Source organism: Pogoniulus pusillus, chromosome 30 (genome assembly GCF_015220805.1).
Source record: "Pogoniulus pusillus isolate bPogPus1 chromosome 30, bPogPus1.pri, whole genome shotgun sequence".
Taxonomy (NCBI): Eukaryota; Metazoa; Chordata; class Aves; order Piciformes; family Lybiidae; genus Pogoniulus; species Pogoniulus pusillus.
In genome coordinates, this window is record NC_087293.1 from 9,165,371 (window position 1) to 9,185,406 (window position 20,036).

Below are 20,036 nucleotides of genomic sequence, written 5' to 3' on the forward strand. Positions count from 1 at the left end.
CCCCTATCATCAGTTAATGCATAAGTATCAAAACAAACATGCACTACGTTCTTTTTTAAAACTGCATTTGTACAACCCTGCCAGACCAAGGTTTCAGAACTGCTTTGTGTTCATCCTCCTTTTTTTTAATTCCTTTCCCAGCTTCTGAGAGACACTGAAAGTACCTCTGAGAGAGGAACATTTACTATTCAGAACATGTCCAGAGAAGGGCAGCGAAGCTGGTGAGGGGCCTGGAGCACAAATCCTATGAGGAGAGGTTGAGGGAGCTGGGCCTGTTTAGCCTGGAGAAGAGGAGGCTCAGGGGTGATCTTATTACTGTCTACAACTACCTGAAAGGGCATTGTAGCCAGGTGGGGGGTGGCCTCTTCTCCCAGGTAACCAGCAATAGAACAAGGGGACACAGTCTCAAGTTGTGCCAGGGTAGGTATAGGCTGGATTTTAGGAAGAAGTTCTTCACAGAGAGAGTGATTTCCCATTGGAATGGGCTGCCCAGGGAGGTGGTGGAGGCACTGTCCCTGGGGGTCTTCAAGAAAAGACTGGATGAGGCACTTAGTGCCATGGTCTGGTTGATTGGATAGGGCTGGGTGCTAGGTTGGACTGGATGATCTTGGAGGTCTCTTCCAACCTGGTTGATTCTATGATTCTATGATTCTATATTATAGTATCAATCAGGAGGTTCCTCAGGCAGCATTGGGTGCTGCTGTAATACAGGTAACAAAAGCAGTAGGTAGGAACTGCTAGTTGTTCTCTGCCAAACCCACCACCAGTGCCAAAATTCACATTCAGGCACTGAATGCTTCCTGCCCCCATCATCCAGTCACCATCTTAGATCTCACCTTGAATTTCAGTCACCTCACCCTGATTTTCTTTCCACAGGAAAGAGATGTCAACCTGATATTATCTTCTCTGACTGACCTCCCTCCCTGCCCACCAGTTTAATCCTGATCACAGCATTGCTTTCCTTGTCTTCTTTCACTGCAGACATGCAGGGTCACTAACCTCACAGCCAGCTGTATAGGCAGCCAGTCTCGTCAGGGACTGCTTCCCCGAGCCCCCTACTCCTATGAGCAGGGCATGTCCACGATCCATCCGTATGATGCGATGTACATGGATTAAGTGCTCCAAAGCATCATTAAAAAGAACCAGATTCATTTTTGTATGAAATTCATTATATTCCTCCAAAATCTCCTGCAGAGGAAGGTGGACAGAATGTTACTAGGCAGCCTTAGCAAACAATTAATAACATTAATAAAATAGCAACCCATTTAGCAGTATTATTCCTTTCTCCTTCCTCAGGGAAAATAAACTATTGGAAAACACTGCTGACTCTGTAGCTGACCCTCAGTTTTCATGGCTGCAGCCCCCAAATGGGAAACAGTGCACAGAAAATTGTGCACACACGGAAAGGAAACAGATTGCCCACAGTATGAGACAGGCTCCTGCCCATTCCTCAGGCACAGAGACAGAATGAGGCACAGTTCCAAGCTGATGCACAGTACCTGAAAGACAGCTTTTGCTGCATCATAGTCTTGGATATCCTCATAAACACGAGGTTCTCCTTCACTGAGTGCCGTTCTGAAATCTCCAAAAAGAATAGGATCCCTCATGGCCTTTTCCAAGTCATCTTTGAAATTCTCTTCAATCAGGTTTTTTATATGACCTTGTACCTTCAACCATACAAAATGAGTCAGGCAACAAAATAAAGCAGATGATTCTGAAGGGTGATAATGCAGATTCTTGCTCAAATACTGACTGATTTTGAGAGAATGCTTATATCACTAAAAGATCCAAAGACAAACCCTCCTGTTGTGTTCTGTGTATGACCTAAAATGATCTAAGAGGCAGTTCAAGATCATACTAGCCAAAGGACTGCAGAAGTTTAAAACAGAAAAGGAGAAGCCTGCTAAAAAAAATCTTCTCATATATTGGTGTAAATATCATGTTAATAAACCTTCCTTCTCCGCAAGCATTGGTGTTTTGTGACCAAGATTTCTCCCAAATCTTGGTCATCTGAATGTACAAATACAGAAAAACTGTGAAGTAATTATTCTGAGTTCACAGAATCATAGAACCATAGAATCATAGAACAGCTTAGAGATCATCTAATCCAACCTCTCATGCCTCTCAACTAGACCAGGTTACTCAAGGCCCCATCAAGCCTGGCCTTGAACATCTCTGGGGGACATCTACAGCCTCTCTGGACAATCCATTCCAGAGTCTTGCCACATTAGCATAGAAGAATTTCTTCCTAATATCCAATCTAAACCTGGTCTCCTTCAATTTAAATCATTTTCCCTTTATCCTATCAGTGTCCCTCTCCAGCCTTCCTGATACCGGAAGTCCTCTCAGAGTTTTCTCTTCCCCAGGCTTGTTCCAGAGTTGTGAAAATTTGAGCTGGAAATGTATCTTTGTATGTTAAAGGAGAAAGTTTTAAGCATAAAAATCTGAGGTCATCTTAATCGAGCTCTTCTCATCTCAGCAAGCTGCATATATGCAAGTAAATTTTACTCCATTTCCTCCCCTAATTCTCAAGATATGAAACTGGCATCACTCTCTAAGATTTGGAATATTTTCCAGTTTGCATTAACAGCAAAAATCTGATCCCTTGTTTAAGGACTCTACTTTTGCCCTTCTTTTTACTACTTGATTGTGCAGTCACATTCTAATACAATCTGTCTTAAAGGAAAATACTGACATGAAGATGATTCCTCAGTTTCCCCTGCACAGGTCTCCCACTTTGTCACCCATGCCACTGCTAACCCATTTTCTTGAGCTGGCAAACCCAGTGGCACTCTCCACTCCTCCAGCAGATCTACACACTTAATCTGCCAGTCACTTCAGAAAACTCCATAAGCCATGATTTAAATTAATGGAGGAACAGAATGCTTAGGCAAGTCTGCAACCTTGACTGCAAGATCCAAGTGCAACAGTTGGCAATGTTGCTGTTGTATATTAGTTGCCATAGCAATATTCAGTGACTACTGAAAAATGAAAGAAATTACTCACCAATGCTTTGTCTGCTTCATTAATCAGCCTGTCATGGAAAACCCTCAGGCACTCATTTCTCCAAACTCTCACCATCTGGGTCACTGTTTGAAACCTACATAAAAATTGAAAGATCAGACTGCACCAAATGACCTGATATGATTCCTAAAGCTATATGATTGATAGTACTGACCAAAGCCTGGACTGACTTCTATTTTACTCTTTTTGGTTTAGTTCTTTTCATAAGGGTAAACAATTAATTGGCTTGCATTGTAACCTCTGGATACGTTATTTTAAAAGGACTATCACATCACTGTTTATTATCAAGAGTAATACCACAATGCAGGCTATTCCTGAACATTTTCTCATTGTGGTGATGGCTTAATGAGAAGTGACCACATGTGACTGATTTCATGGGCCAAATTACCTCATCTTCACCCAGATTCATCCAGTTTAAATGGATGTAGGACCATTGAAAGCAATTTTTCTATTCTTACCTCTCTGGAGATGTAAGAATGAGTCCATTATAGACCCTGGAAAGATCCCGCAGGTTAAAAATGTAGTGGAATTTGGAAGGAGTAGGGGGTAGGTCACGAACAACCATTTTGTATAGCTCCAAAGTACACCAAGTAATCTTGTCAGAGATGGCTGATACAGGCTCATTAAACATCTGCAAGCATGAGAAAGAAGAGTTTGCATGAGATTGCCTAGAGAGAACTCAATGCCATCGAATGTATTCAACTTTCCATCTTCTAACTCTGCGGCATATATTTCATATAACTGAGGGCAAGCACATTCAGAACTTCCTCTGTAGGATGAACATTCTGCAGTTAAGTGTTTTGGGCAAGGCCAGCTTCACTCCCAAACTTGCACAGTGCTGAAGATAACATCAGACTCCATGACTGGAATTCCCACAGCTCTTCCACAGCAGAAAAAATAAACTATTTTTTTCTTACATAATGTTGCAGGTTACCTGCTAGTAACACAGCATACTGCATATTATGAAATGTTTCACTGCCGTTCAGGAAAGGGTTGGATGACCTTTTTGTATTTGGTTACAGGAACCATAATCAAATCATTCACAGATTTCAACCTGTGAAAAGCACCAGGTTCATAAATTATCTGCTGACTTGAATCTTTACATATCACTCAAGCATTTATCAAAACAGTGTAAACCCATCCCTTGAGAAAGTGGAGAAAGGTTTGCATGAGGTTCTAACAGAAGACTTCAGATCTTGTGATAAGAGAAATAAATGTCTATTTAAAAATTTGAAACATGCTGAGCAACCCTTTAAAAACAGTGAAATTACCGCAGTGTGGCCTTTCAGGATGGAAGTATAGATCAAATTCAATGACTGCTCAGAAGGGAAAGGTATGTTAAAAACACTGAAGAGTGAGATGAATCGAGGGTCAACTGCATTCCGACCTCCTCCAGCTTTGCCCATGGCAGCAATAAACCCCAGGTCGCGAAGAGATTTACAGTTCATCTCTTTACCACGGTCATACAAGAAGCCTTTTTCTAGCAGCAGCTTCAACAGTGCAATGGGTTGTTGTGTGCCGTACTCATCAACCTTTGTAATACAAAAGAGCCAAGATATTTACACCACAGTCCATCAGCATTCTAGTTACTGCTATAAATGTGGAAATATTGTGCTTCTTGCTCAGGAGAACTTACAAGGACTAAAGTGACACTTTGTAAAGCTCTAGCTCTGAATGGACATTCCTTTCAATATCTCTTATGGGCAAAGTTCTCTTCCCAAGACTGACTAAATGCACATACTTTTTTGCCCTCTTTGTAAAGAGAAAAGGATGGTTTCTACAATACACAAACTGAGGCAATATTAGGTCACAGATTTTAATGGCACAGAGAAACGACCCAACATCATCTCTTTTATAGGACAAATACTGTATCAGAAACACTTCGTACTGCATGCAAGTCCAATTCTTCTGAAAATGCTAAGCTAAAATCCAGTCATGTACTGGAGAGATTCATTGGATCTTTGTAAAAAGGGCCACTAGTGCCACCCCAAACATTTCTACGCCACCTTGAAACTGTTGGCAGCTTACCCTTGGCATATTCATGTCATCCATGAAAACAACAAGGCGTTTTCCCATTGGAGGGCCGTAGGTATCTTTAGTTCGTTTCTCTACATTTGTCTCCAGGTTTCTCTGAATGTCCATGGATGTTGTACGAGAAGAGAAGTTAATTACTAGCAGCAGCTGCAAAGAGGAGGAAATGGATAAGAATGGATTTTTATCTGTTTTTTAACTAAAGCATTCAAAAAATGCACTTTGCATTAGGCTGTCAAACATAAAGGAAATGCTTCTCTGGTGCATTTATTCACAATGTAAATTTAAAACAAGGACAAAGAATGAAAATGCAGCTTTACAGACAAGTCAAAATGCCTCATACATACATTGAGGTCTTTGTCCAGGTTGTTTAGGAAGTTCTGTGTAGTTGCTGTTTTAGATGTACCAGATTCACCTACAAGAACAACTGGGTGTTTTACTTTTACCATCTGCTCTAGTAACCAAGTAGTGCGTGTTGTATCCACTGTAGGCACTGAAAAAGATCAAGAATGTGATCTCAGGTTAAATTAAAATGCAGCACAGCTGGGAGACCGATATTTATAACATAAACTCTCAAGGTATTAACATGCAGTTGCACAAAGATGTCATCTGAAATATCAACTCACTAACAATGCTGAAAGAACATTTTCATTGCTCAACCATCCTTTTTCAGCTTTTATTGTTGGGATTTTTTTCTTATAGATACCATTTTTAAGCGGTCATCTTCCATATAAGAGGGTCATGAACTGGTTAGGCTCCATTTAATCCCTATTTCAAGGGCATAATCAGGATTTATTTGGATTATAAGCATTTTCCCAGAACTCAACAGAAATTAAATGTTTCTCTGTGAATAGCCTGCCATTAGGAGCAAATGCAGAGATCACATAAAGATCTCTCCTGTCAGTGAAGTTAACCTGTGCTTGCTGACGTATTACTGTAACCAGCCTTAATTTGTCCTTAACCATGAAAAGGACCAGACACCATTATATAGTGCTTGAAGTAACAACCAATAACAGTCTTAAGAACATAATTTTTATCTACTAAGTAGCTGAACCAAAGTGCTAACAGTTTTCCTAGATTTTCTGGCAGAGTAGTTTGTGAATCTTCTGCTATTCTGGCTTGTAAAAGGCACTGTTAGCTCAAATAAGCCTTATTCACTGAAGCAAGCTTTTCATCCTTTCCCCATTTCTTTATTACAGAGTGCTGTAATTCAGCTCTACTCCTGCTAAATGACAATGAGAAGAACATTAAAGAAATTGATTTGTGCCATCACAAGAAACTGAACCTGTGCAGATGACCTTTAGTACAAAAAAAGATTGTCTCATGCTAGGTGCCATGCACTCAGTGGTGGCACATTAAAAATTAAAGCCATATCATTACTGTATTTTCTCTCACACTCACCTAGAATGTCAAGAAATTTCACTTGAGGTTTATGAATGTATCCAGGAACAAGTTTCATCCAAGGCACCCACTTCTTTTGAAATCCATCAAAATGAAAGTCATACAAAGTTGGCAGCTGACCTGCAAATCATTAAGCAATGGGAGGTTTTCTACGACACTGAAATATTTCAGAAGAAAATAATCTAAGCTGAAAGATTCTGGACCAAGCTGTGAAACACTGTGTTCTGTTGACTTGTCATTTAACCCAGTAAGATGTGCACCAAAATTCTCTCAGTCTCTTAAGCACCTTCTACTGGCTCTCCCTTCATGATTTATTTTTCCTTTCACTGTTATCTCTTCAGCTTGGCATAGATAAGCTTTGTTCTGTGAGGGTAGACCAGTCATCCAGCATCAGTACCTCTACATGGTTTTCAGTGATAGTCCTTCAGAGAGCACATTGTGCTGCCAAGATATCAAGCTGGAAGGAAGAACAATGTTCTGCCTTCATGGAAACTAACACTTTTCTAATGTAACCAATGCCATTCAAAGTAAACTATGACAAGATCCTACCTGGCAGCTCCCCTGGCTTAGCCAGGACATTGTCATCACGAACAACAGACATGCAGGAAATACGTTTAACATGTTCATCAAATTTAATCCTCCCAGCATCCAGCAGGGCAGCACCTAAGGAGGAATACAAAGCTTCCAAGAAAAAACATTCCAAGACGTCAGGACAATCAGGCTGAACAATCAGAGCTTCCAGCATCACAGTCAACTGCACCACCTGTTGCAGAACAAAACAAAGTCATGAACAGAATTGCCATGAAAACATTTAATGTTTCAGCTTTTTAAGTGTCTGTTGAGCTTTTCTCCTCAAAGATATAGCTACTGGCACAGTAAAAGAGCACTGTTAGGACTGATTGTTTCCTTTGATTCTTGATGCTCTTCCCTAACAAGCTGACATTTCAGCACAGCTACTCCTGTGCTTTATTTGGGAGGATTTTACTCTCTCCATTATTCCATTCTTTTTTTTAGATAAAACTTTTTCAACCTTTATTCTCTGTTCCTTACCATATTTAAATCTGTTTGAGGAATGATGGTCTTCAGCCTTTCTCCATGGCTGCCATCTGCAATTCCCTCTACAATCATATCAATAAGGGAGGGCACATATTTTTCAAAGAGATGATTCAATTCAGTTTTCTCTTGCTGAGGAACAAAAAGGACAATAATTCATCTCACAGAAACCTGGAAAGCCAATTTTTGACAGCAGTCATCAAGTGCTAGCAACTAAGTTGTCTTACTTCTGCTCCCTGCGGACTGGAGTTTTTAATCTAAATGTAAGAAATAAAGATCCAAGCAATCTCACAGTTAGCTCTGGAGATTAGGTAAACTGATTTCTTAGTTCTTCAGTTCTCAGAAACAGCCAAAGTTAGAAAAACTGAGAACTCTCTTTAGACTTCTGCTGCAGGCCTAGAGATTAGAATTGCTGTCATAAATTGAGACTGCTTTTACAAAGCTGGAGGAGTTCTACAGCTGTCTAGAGTTCAGCATTTAATACAGATATTCTATGAACAAGTGCTGAAATTTCCACCTCATTTTCTCTTCCTTTGATCCACTTCTCCCAGCAGGGCTTATATTTCAGATTCTTAGGATCCACAAAGACCATTCCACAGCGGGATACTGTGGCAGGAGATGCATACTGCAAGTCACCAACCTATCAAATAAGCATACAAGATAATCATACACTTAAATAAATAACAGACCCAGTCACTGTTTTTCAGATTTTCAGACCCATCTGTACCTAACCCTTCTCAGATATTAAATTACAATTTAAGTCATTGCTTACCTCAAACAACAAAGCACAGTGAGACTGAAGTCTAATCCGCTCACCATTTGCCAGGGTCAATAACCTGTTGTCATCCATGACAGAATTCATGTTTTCAACCCAGAGAGCATCCACATCTCCATCAAACAGAATGTACCTGTGGATACAGGAGCCAGAGGGTACAGGCTAACCTCTGATTTTATTAACATGTTTAAAAATTGAAGTGTCAGCACAGGTGTTTTGAATCCTCCCATTAATTTCTGATAATTGCATAGTGTACATCCATCTGGCAGAGGCTGGAAACTCACAGAAGACAAAGACCCTTAGACATTTTCTGCTTATTTAGCTTTTTTTTCAATAATTCAGTAACAAATATATATATTTTTTGTAATGTTGATGTAAAACTCAGTATCTAAAAATCATCAGAATGATTTCTAGCTGCCTACCTTCGCTCTTTTTTGTCAGTAGGCCTATTGATATCCCGAAAAATGTTTGACAGGACTCCATCTGTCCAGTCTCGTGTGGTGGGGTCAAGGATCCCATACAGCTCAATCACACTCATAGCTTTAGGGTTCATTGTGTAAAGCTTGGTCAATAATCCCAGCCTAGAGATACAGCAAGAAAGGCAATGTTAAAATTATACAAAGCCATCTCATGTTATAACCCAAACAAATATTATGGTCAGCTATTGATTTTTCATGACTGCATAGGGCTGAATAAAGCAGCCTGTGTCATTTTACAACCTGATTTCCATGTATCAAACTCCATACTCACTTGTTTTGGGCCTGGCACAAAGCATTAATGACAACCGACTTGCCACCTCCAGTAGGTCCAACTACCATTGTGGTGTGTCGAGTTAGCATGGTCTCATACATCTGAACTACTTTATCCACCTGAAAAGTAAATATTAATTCAATCGACTTCTGTCTGTAGTTCTGCTGGGAAAAAAACTAAACTAAGCTTTCCTGGAGCCACTCCTGAGTGCAGCAAAGCCTATCCAGCCTAACGTTTATAAGAAATATTCAAGCTAAAAACATTTTTTTATACCTGGACTGGTAAAACAATATAACCCCCTTCTTCCAGCACTTGTTCTACAGCATCATTAAAGTTAGGATAGCGGACTCGAGGGCAATCCAGGCCAGGAAACAGGTCAGAAATTAGGCCAAGGAAGAGAGGTACATCTTCAAACACAAATTTAGGAAGATTCATATCTCGTAGAGCTCTCATCAGTACAACTTCCTAGACAAAACATAACAGAATCTTTACCAAACAGCTAACCAATTACCTAATACGTAGTAACTTCAAACACTCTAGGAACTACTGTCTGATTGTTTAGTACAGCTTTGAGAATGTTTTCTTGGCATCAGCCAGTAGCGGAAACAAAGGTTATTTTATAACACCTAAGCATGCCAGTAGCTAAGTATGATACACTGCCTTTTTCTACCATATTAACCGAACACCAAATGGCTGGAGTGGCCCACACCACAGCTTCTCTGACCTGATGTTAAAATAACCAACTGTTTAATGAATATATCCAGGTTCTGTAGTCCCCCTGAGAACATCACTTAGACCTTAGCTTCCTGCCAAACTGCAATGTGCATTTGTACATAACCTTGTATGAGAATTTCTTTCAGCTGTGTCCAAGTCTTTAAGAAAAAAAATGAAAGATAATTTCCCTAAGCAACTGGGTATCAGAACTGTACACAGAGAAATAAAAACAAGGTGTAAAAGAAAGCTATAGAAAGCAATGCACTACTGAAAAACTTTCATTTACAAGTTTAGGAGATGAGCTACACAAGTAACAATTGCACAACTGGAGCACTCACAAGCCTCATTTTCTACAGATTTCCCTACTTTGACTTGAGTTCTGGTGGTGACTTGCTGGAAGAGTGCATAATGCAACTGAATGAGAATAAGTGAGATAGGACAAGTAACACCAATGCGCCTACTTCCAACACAGACAAGCTACATTGGATGTGTAAACACATCTTCTTCCTAATTAAAAAGATGTAACAAAATAACAAATCTACCTCAGTGAGGTCTGGTGATCCCCTTTTCAGTTCTCCAGCCATCACCAAAACTGACTTAAGGGCTCGCAGTCCAAAATCATAATGATGTTGCTTAGAAAGCTGTTCCTTTGCCAGCTTGTATAGCACTGTCATCTTTTTTGCAAGTACCTGTTTGAGATTTCAGGTCAGAGAAGCAGGAATGAGCAAGTCACAGCCAAACACTGGCCATGCATACATGGGTATGGGTAGCAATAAAATTTTCTTACCTTTGCTGTAAGGAACCCTTCAGAAAAGAGCATGATTTCACAGATTTGCTGAAGATCTGGTACAATAACAACCACAGGCCTGAACAAAGCTTTTACAGACTCAGGGAGCTCAGTCCGGCCAGCATAACCAGGATTCATTGTGATAAAAATGGCCATTCGGCTGTCAAGGGCAATTTCCTGTCCTTCAAACTAAAAGCATAACAAAATATTAGACCAATGTACATTTGGAATGCTCGAAAAGAAAGCCAGCAATACTGGAGCACCCACTGAGGACAACATGTTAAAATATTTAGCTTTAGACAGTCATTCAGATATATTCATCCCACTGTTTGTATCTTGCATATAAACATCAAAACATTTCACATTTCTCCATTACATTTTCTGTCTGAGGGTTCTGAATTCCAATAAACATCAGTAAACAAAGCCTTACGATCCACAGTAAGTCGCTCTTCTCCCTAATTACTGCTACATTATCTCATTTATTTGCTATTATCCTGTTTAGCTTATTTTTATCTCCCTTCATAAAGGAACAACCTAGCAAATCAGCAAGGATCTAACATCTCTGGAGACTGAAGTGCCCAGCACAAATTAATTACAGAAGAGGCAGCCTTTTGATCTAATGAAGGGTTTGGCCCTGACAGGCCTCAAAAACAAGATCAGCTTTCACAATTACTCTTCATTTTTAATATTTACCTGAAATCTTTTCAAATGATTCATTAAAGCTTTTCGAATAGTCTGAATCTGAGAAGAAATGACTGAAAGCACAGAAGCATCGATACGATTGAACTCATCAAAGCATCCCCATGCTCCACACTGGGCGAGACCAGACAGAATTTTACCAACTGCCTAATAAGAACAACAAGAAAAACAGCTCAGCAATGAATATATAAAATGTTCAGTGTCAGCAAATTTTGGAGTGTGCTAAAACTCTTAGTGACTGGGTAAAACCTCTGGATATTTACATGTGCAGGAGTGAGCAATCTGTCATGAGGCCTTGCAATAATTCTTTTCAAAGTGCAGATTGCCTGTGATGAGCTTGAACATATCATCTAGTCATTGCTCCCCCACTTGAAAGCACCTGAAATTCCTTCAGGAGTCTATTCTAAATAGACATTTTTACTACATTTCCTTATTAATCAGCATGGTATCTCTATGGGAGGCAGAAGTTCAGAATATGTCCTTTATCCTGGACACTGAAAAAGCGCAGTAATTGGTACTTTATGAGGCAACACCATATTTAACTCTTACTTTGAAGTCCATGCCTTCTCCACAGTTTGTCACTACACAGAGCAAGCCCAGGGCTTTGGCCAGATCCTTAGTTGTTTCTGTTTTCCCCGTGCCTGCTGGCCCTGCTGGTGCTCCTCCCAGAAACATTGATAGAGCCTTTGGAGACAGACCAAAAAGCAAAACAAATCTTGGGTTACACAGGTTGGCAGCAAAATTACAAATGAACCTTCAGGCACAAAAAGCCTTAAACTGTATCTGTGTATGCATTCTACATTATCTTTGAGGCAAACAAGTTAGAAGGATATCACAACTGATCAAACACATTAGCCTTTACATTAGCATCTCAGAGACAACAGGAAGTGGCAATCCAATAATTATGTGATTGCCCCAAAGTGTGTTTTAAAGGGGTTTGTCAATAAAAATCTCCTTGAGCATACTTGCGTGAGGGTGAGATAAATGCGGTCAGTGAGCGGGGTGATCACCAGCCGCCCGTTCAGCCCCATGTACTCATAGCCATAGGCGAAGGTGCCGGTGCACTGCCTCACGCTCAGGTCATCGGGTTCCCGCACCCAGTAGAAACGCAGCTGGCTCTCCCACTCAAACTCCTGAGCCTGCAGAATGCTGCATGAGAGAGACTTGCTCACATGAGGGAAAAACATGGAAATGTACTCTCTGCATCAGGTATTTTTCAGTAGGTTGTGGGGAGTGGTTACCTGTCTCTTACAAATCTATCTACAATGTCTCTGGCATGAACATCAATAATGAGAACAGTGTTGTACTTTTTCCTGTCATTTTTGCTCAGAGGCATTGCAATGCGGGTCACCAGGTCATCAATCTGCTTGTGCATTTTTTTAGCATAAAGTTTCATTGCCTGTTTTTCTCCCTTCTTCACTTTCCGAAAGACATCCTCGACCTGCCAAGTCCACCACACCTGGTTAGCAGCCAGCACCATCATGCCTTGGTAGAGTAACATCCAGTCAACTCTGTGGGAAATGCAGGAGGGAGTCTGAATTATTGTTTATTCTATGAAGAAAGGAGACAATGGCAAGGGCAAGGGCAAAGGCAAAATGAAAGGGAAAGGCAAAGGGAATGGCAAAGTGAAAGGGAAAGGCAAAGTGAATGGCAAAGCAAAAGGAAAGGCAAAGGTCAGTGAGAAAAACATACTGTGCACACACAGTAGAAACAGAAACTCATGAAGTGAGAAATTAGAAATGGTAGGTAACACATTTTTTTCTGGTCACTTAAATACTGCATATGCATGTATCCATATCTTTCTGCATAGAGAAACACAGGCTAAATTCTGCAAATAATGAAAATATCAAATCTTTATTTTTCTCCATTGCCCCAGGCTCACAAGAACATACAAGGTATTTGTGCTATGTCTGACAGTGAATGCTTCACCTGCTTCTGTCTTCGCAGTATCGAAAAATAGCTTCCTTGGTAAGGAGTCTGTTTGTGTGTCTCATTTCTTCTAGCACTGCTGTCATCCAATTCTCCACTCTGCCTTTGGCAGCTACAGCCCGTTGGAACTCCATCACCTCCCCCTCAGCTGAAATCATGGCTGTAACAATTTTCTCATCACCATCACCATCCTGAAACCTCAGGGAGGCTATGTTATCATACATCTGAAATGCACCAACAAAGAAACACAAGGGCATTTTAGAAATGAAGCTTCTAAGATACAAAGAGTATCTAGCTACTGTTTAGGATTAGCTAGTATCTAGCTAGCATCTAGCTACTGAAAGGACATTTCCATGGACTCTATAGAGAAATGGATGCGAGTCTATTCAACCAAATACAAATGCTGATAAATAGCTCAGCAGCCCAACTGCAGAGTAAACAGGCAGATGATTTGGACCAAATGACATTGGCCTTTTTTCTTTTTCTTTTCCCCAGAAAATAAAGATCTATCAGAAGATACAAGAAGGTTCTTTAATGATTGATCATCCTGGTGTACCTTGACCGTTCCTCTGACAACATTTCTCTACCTCAACTCCTACTGGCCAGTGAAGCCAAGAGAGATTATTCATCACATTTGATTGGGTAGTTCAGAATTTCTTCAAGATGCTTCCAAGATACTCTTTGTAAAATAAATACTAGCACATTCATAATAGTATGTATAGTACAGCCTAAAAGCACAAGACACTGTGGAATGCCAGATATTGTTACCTTGATCATGTGTTCTTGGACACAAAGTGGATTACTGCTGCCAAGGATACTGAGCAACTCTTCATCAGATATAAAGAAAAATCTTGGGAAAGCATTTCGTTTGGAATCCAAATAATCATTTAAGCTTTTCTGACATTTCTCCAGGACATCATTTATATGATGTAGGTCTGACAGACGATTTGGGGCTTCACAGCATTTTTTTATTGTTGGTTCTGTTACAGTTTCATCCATAATCTACACAGGAAAAAAAATCAGTTTAGGAAATACTGAAAAGCAATAGATTATACTGAATTATTTTTAACTAATGACAAAGCACATGGGCAGCACAAGCAGTATAGGTTCTTATAGAAGTGAATTAGAGTTTGAAATATGGTTTCCTGTTGCTGCAATGCTACATGAAAACATGAAGACAGCATGCTTGAAAAGCTGAGAGCACGGAGATAATGCTGTAAAACCAAGTGTAACAAGACAAGCCTGCATCCCAGGGCACACAAGCATAAACCCAGCTTTGCTCCTGTATACACTGGTACTTCAAGTGACGGACAAACAGCATTTCAAAGTCACAGTACAACCTCAGTTTGGCAGACAAGAAAGATAAAAGTGATCAACATTCATACTGGCAGTATGCGTTCAGCATGGGAACAGTGGCTTCATACCAGGAAGGCCTTTTTAGCATGGATATCGGTCCTCCAGCTACAGAAATAACTGTGTTTGTTATTATCATAGTAAAGTTTAAAAACCCTGTCTGATGAAAAGAAAAAGGGATTCTGCCTGCACAGTACTGCCAGTCAAGGATTTCTGAGTATGACAGATGTGCAGTAAAACACCACAATTTCTGGGTTCCCCAATGTCATACCCCATTCATTGTAACATACCATTGTCTGTGTTATAAACAGGACAGGAAAGTACAGCTAACTATGAAAATGGAAGCAAAATGCACTAAATAATTATGCTGAGCACAAGTCAAGACAGTTACTTGCCTTTTTGAACATTCTGTCTACACTGTCAAATATTTCGGCTTCCTCTGGAAGCTGTGATCTGATATCTCCACCAATAAAGATACTCTCCAGATACATCCATTTTCTCTGAACCACCACCCAGATCTAAGACACAAATGTTACCATCAGAGAAAAAAAATACTAGAGAAATATTTGATTATAAATAATAAATATTAATTATTTACTCCATCACTTTCCTCCCTACCTCAGTTACTTCACTGATCAATGACAGAGTTTTTTCCCAGCAGTGAACAGTTGAAATGAAAGGACCCACAAATCGGCTGCCCAGAACACTCTGAAGATTAACATTGTTGTCATCAAGAATCTCTAAAATTTCATCTACAGGTCCCAGAATAAAGCCTCGCTTCTCAGTGCCTTTGAAGTACATTTGTACAGTGAATTTCAGCTGTTCCCATGTTTCTGCTATTTCTTTCACACCCTGCATGTGAGGATATAAAGACACATATTGCAGTTGTTGAATACCCAAGAACTATAATCTTAGCATAAAATTACATCAATTAATTCAGAAAAAGTTTTGCAGAGATTTTCTAACTCTGGTTAGAAAAGAAAGGTCTTTATAAAAGAAGGGTCTATTTCAAACTATCACGATGAAAACGGAAAGGATCTTTGTCTAGACCCCTCTATCATAGACCAGACTTGCTTGTAATAACAGATAACCAATATGCTGCTGCCAAAGTCAAGACAGCCAGGACTGTGTGCCATGTGTTAGCTGATTAACAGAGCTATTCATCTTAGCTGCCATCAGCTACATCATGGCAGCTCCCTGAAGATTGGCTGTCATACCAACATAAAAATCACATCTATAACATAGACTGCTGTCATCTATGGTTTCAGTTTTATTATGATTTTCCACATTACCTTCTCAATGCTAAGTTCCTTAACAGCTTTTCCGACTATTTCACTGATAACATCTGAGTGTCTGTGAAGTTCCATAGCAAACATATTCTCCAAAGTGAATGTTTCTGTTGTCATTTCAAAACTTGTCCCTGTTCTCTCCATAAGGTCTTGCCAATGCCTGTTTTAAATTGACACATCAACAATTGTACCAACCATCACAGCACAGTAATAATGAAAACAACTGTAATTTCAGATGTAATCATGAAATCACATTTGGCACACTACTGTTTAAACAGGAACTAGTGTTTTGAACATATAAAATAACCCAGTCATCATAGTGACCTTGCATTACACAAGTTCATCAAGCAGGAAGCGAAGTGGCATGGCCCCAGTAACTGAAAGTAAAAGTTCAAACAAAAGAAATAATGTCTTGTATGTATAGAAAGTAGACTTAAATCAAAACAAACCTTTCTCGTAAGGCTTCATTTTTCAAATCAAGCAACAAAGGAATGGACTCTCGGAATGCCTTCATTTTTGTTTCCAAGTGAAAGGCCACTGGCATACTGCGTACTTGCTTAGGCAGCTTTCGAAGGGCTTTAAGAAATCCTTCAATTCCTTCCTGAAGAACCTGGACATTGAGGTTTATCCAGAGTGTGTGAGACCATTCCTTTTTAGCTGCCTGGGAACAAGGTCATCAAGAGGGAAAAAATCATATTTCCTTTTAGTTCTGAACAACAGTGAAAAAATCTTTCTACTACAGTAGAATCTAGAGAACACAGCCAGGGTGCAGAAGTAGTTGCATTAACATTTACAAACAGAGGAAAAGACAGGTTCATGTCCAAGAGAGATTCATAACCAAACACAACCAGTCATATAAGAAATAATCAAAAGGAAATATGGAGACTAAGAAAAGCATCCTTAAGAGCATATCTTAGAGGAAATTTTCATTTTGCAAAAAATAAAACTTATTAAAAATTAGTTAACATCTACTAAAGCCTGAAATACTCTTTGTCACCTGCACATACATGAGATCCAAAAGTAGTTCCACTCAGCAAAAGACTCATTTGGTAAAATGCCATCCAATAATTATTAGGGGAGAGAGAAGGTCTGTTCTTATCTCTATCTGATAAGAATATGTGTTTGGTACACTATGGAGGCACTGTTAGTTCTGGTGTAATATCATTAAAATCATTTCATGGTGATGGTCAATTTCAGGTCACAGTTTACTTCATGTAAAGGCTTATAACAGAGTTGATAGTAAATAGATGGCAATGCAGCCTTTTCTTCTCTCCACCCCCCTCTGCTATACCTGTGTGCACGTGTCTGTGTACAAACAGTGCAGCACTTACTCTTTGTAATTCATAGATTTCATAGATCTGCTTTAGACCTTTCATATCATTCTGTGCTTTCATTAAATCAGGGTACAGTGTAACTGGCAAGTCAAAAAGTTTCTCAACACTGCTGAGCTCCTGACGATTTTTTTCCAGTTTTTCCACTTCTTTTTCAAAAATGGCCATGAGTTCCAGTCCTGGGAAAGAAGAGGAAGTTTTCTAGATGAACAGTCCCAGGGATTATGGGAAATAAATATGACAGCATTTTCATACAGTCCGGAGAAGTTGTAGTTCTAAAAATGTCCCATTTGTGGTTGATCAGGTTGCATATTAATGAGGAAAGCACAACTGTATTGTTTTTAATGAAATTTGCAGAGTTGTCCAAAGACAAATATTTCAAAGTCATCACTTTATGCACATTTACCTTTGTCAAGATCTTCCCCGACAGAACCAGGTCCCTCAGTCATGAATTTACGGAAGAAGCCTTCTACCTCTTTGCTGTAGTCCTCAATTTGCTGCTGCGTAACCTGAAGAGAACAGCACTTAAATTGTTTTCTTTTCCTTTCCATTTTTTTCCAATATTAATTACAAATATTACCTTTGTGAATGTTCTTTTTATGCCTCCAAGGTTGTGATCAACTTCTGATGCTTCCAAGAAGAGAGCCTCCCACTTTTCCTTAATCTTGTCAGACATCTCTTGCTCTTCTTTAGCTACCTAAACCAAAATATGTAACATCTTTCAGGAGAAATAATTAGTCACAAAAAAGTGGGCAATACATGCTCAGCAGCAAAGTGATCTGAGTCAGATTTAAGCATATGTCCGTTTTAAAGTGGAGATCCTGTTCTGAGCAGGGGAGTTGGAATAGACAATTTTCAGACATTCCTTCTAGCCTCAACAATGCAGTGATTCTGTAAAGACTCTTCCAAGGAAAGCATTCATTCATTCACATGTGAGGCATTTGTGTCCCTGGCTCAAATCTAAGATGTTTTATGAGATGCACTTACTGGAACGTTGTACATTGCAAGAGTTCGGTATCTCTCCCAGATGTCCAAATACTTCAGTTCCACTTCAAAAGACATGCCTCTGATCTCTGCAATTGTGCCAAGGACAATTCTGAGATCTTCCAGGGAATCAGGAGGTCTCTTAAGACTCTGTGATAATCTCTGTAATAAGTAAAAATAGTTTCCAGATGCCACATTGACAAATCAATCAGGCAGAATCACAATGATGAGTCAAACACGAATTAAAAAAAAAACTATGCAGATTCATTTTCAGTCTTGGTGATAAAGAGAAACAAACTGAAACCACCTACCTGAATTTCCTTCTGAAGACTGAAAAGTTCCTCTCTTGCAGACTCATTAAGCACCTTTCCAAGTGAAATCACCCAGCCTCTGATATTCTCCTGCACTGTGCAGGCTAAAGGAGCCAGGTGAAGCCTGATAAATTGCTCATCTTTAATCAAGGGCTCTTGAGTCACATCCTGAGCTACTTTCTTATAGAGCTGAAACTCATCATCAAAGGTGACACAAGAAGGCTTCTCTGCAGCAAACCTCTCCATGATTACACATTTGTCCATTTTCCACAGCAGGTTGTATCTCTGCCACTGGTTCAAATACTTGTCAAGAGAAGTCAAGACTTTGTGGACATTCTGAATGATAAGACCAGCCTGTTCAATTATCAGAGGGCTACGGAAAACATCACTGTAAAAGTTGAAAATGAAAGCTTCATTCTCCTTGACAGGCCGGGGAGGGCATTCAATACATGTCCCATGCATCCATCGTACAAAATGCTAGAGTTTTCAAGAGACAGGGTTAAAAAATGGTTACTTGGGAAAGTTATTTCAGTCAATTCATTTCTGGAATCATAGAATTATTTAGGTCAGAAAAGAACTTTAAGATCAACCATTAGCCCAACACTGACAGGCCACCAGTAAACGATGTACCCCAGCAGCATTTCTACATGTCTTTCAAATTCCTCCAGGGATGGGGACTCCACCCTTTCCCTGGGCAGCCTGTGCCAGAGCTTGACAACCCTTTCAGAGAAGAAATTGATCATTATTTAGGAGACTATGTAGGAAGAGGTGTGAATGATTTCTCAAATCGGTTGTTTTTCTGACAGCAAGAAAAGAGAGTTAAATTTGAGAGTTAACTTCATCCTAACAAAACCTATCCATGCATTACTTAGTTTGCTTTTTAAACCACTGCTGAACAATAAATAGCACAGCACAGAAAGAGGTGTGAAATGAAAGACTGGATGCAGCAGTTGAGCCATACAGGAAATCTGAGCCCAGGAAGCACAACTGCCATAAATTTATTCTTTTCAGGTGACATCTGGGATCATTTCTCTGCCAGCACAGGGTAGGAATAGTGCCACAATGTTTGGCTAGAAAGCAGTTAGGTGTGAACATATTCATGTGGGGAAATATTGCCAGATGTTTGTCAGCAAGCTAGATTTATTTTTCTGTAAACCCACTGTCCTGGATGTGTCTGATGCCCTTCTCCCAACATTTTCTTGAGCTGTTTTTTCTGCTGCTTTTGAGGAGAGGAAGAATATAGAGAAGGCTACTCACATTCCTTATTCCACCAGCTTGTTCACAAACAGAAAACAACATCTGCAGTGCAATCTGAAAAGTATTTCCTTCTAACATATGCTTATTTACAGAACCAAGTCATGTCCCTACACTGGCAAAACTGCTGAGAAATAAGAAATAATTTTGCCTGGGTAAAAATCACATGAAGATTTATGATATTTTTTTCCTTTGTCATCAGTTTGTAAAATTAGGACAGTCTGTAAAATTAGAACAATGTACTGGATATTTTGATATTGACATAAAACAATATGAATCTTCTCTTTGACATTTATGCTTGCCCAAACTAAAGAAAGATCAATTCATTATAGTCACATGCAAACTCTGGCA

The 20,036-nt window shown here is 39.6% G+C and overlaps 1 protein-coding gene across 1 annotated transcript in view; it reads right to left on the reverse strand.

The window, feature by feature from the left end:
- DNAH10 (dynein axonemal heavy chain 10) overlaps positions 1-20,036 on the reverse strand; it is a 56,220-nt gene that overhangs the window by 21,027 nt on the left and 15,157 nt on the right. The window contains exons 19-50 of the mRNA XM_064168520.1: positions 18,432-18,908; positions 18,124-18,282; positions 17,717-17,833; positions 17,543-17,645; positions 17,137-17,315; positions 16,255-16,466; positions 15,809-15,965; positions 15,135-15,368; positions 14,912-15,034; positions 13,932-14,165; positions 13,164-13,387; positions 12,476-12,745; positions 12,200-12,383; positions 11,784-11,918; positions 11,229-11,381; positions 10,536-10,724; positions 10,291-10,437; positions 9,308-9,499; positions 9,035-9,153; positions 8,707-8,865; positions 8,282-8,417; positions 8,027-8,149; positions 7,507-7,641; positions 7,006-7,219; positions 6,457-6,576; positions 5,403-5,548; positions 5,053-5,205; positions 4,296-4,556; positions 3,483-3,655; positions 3,007-3,100; positions 1,500-1,667; positions 1,000-1,188 (exon numbers count right to left, since the gene is read on the reverse strand). Coding sequence (XP_064024590.1) covers positions 1,000-1,188; positions 1,500-1,667; positions 3,007-3,100; positions 3,483-3,655; positions 4,296-4,556; positions 5,053-5,205; positions 5,403-5,548; positions 6,457-6,576; positions 7,006-7,219; positions 7,507-7,641; positions 8,027-8,149; positions 8,282-8,417; positions 8,707-8,865; positions 9,035-9,153; positions 9,308-9,499; positions 10,291-10,437; positions 10,536-10,724; positions 11,229-11,381; positions 11,784-11,918; positions 12,200-12,383; positions 12,476-12,745; positions 13,164-13,387; positions 13,932-14,165; positions 14,912-15,034; positions 15,135-15,368; positions 15,809-15,965; positions 16,255-16,466; positions 17,137-17,315; positions 17,543-17,645; positions 17,717-17,833; positions 18,124-18,282; positions 18,432-18,908 — 5,679 coding nt within the window. The remainder of the gene's footprint in view (positions 1-999; positions 1,189-1,499; positions 1,668-3,006; positions 3,101-3,482; positions 3,656-4,295; positions 4,557-5,052; positions 5,206-5,402; positions 5,549-6,456; positions 6,577-7,005; positions 7,220-7,506; positions 7,642-8,026; positions 8,150-8,281; positions 8,418-8,706; positions 8,866-9,034; positions 9,154-9,307; positions 9,500-10,290; positions 10,438-10,535; positions 10,725-11,228; positions 11,382-11,783; positions 11,919-12,199; positions 12,384-12,475; positions 12,746-13,163; positions 13,388-13,931; positions 14,166-14,911; positions 15,035-15,134; positions 15,369-15,808; positions 15,966-16,254; positions 16,467-17,136; positions 17,316-17,542; positions 17,646-17,716; positions 17,834-18,123; positions 18,283-18,431; positions 18,909-20,036) is intronic.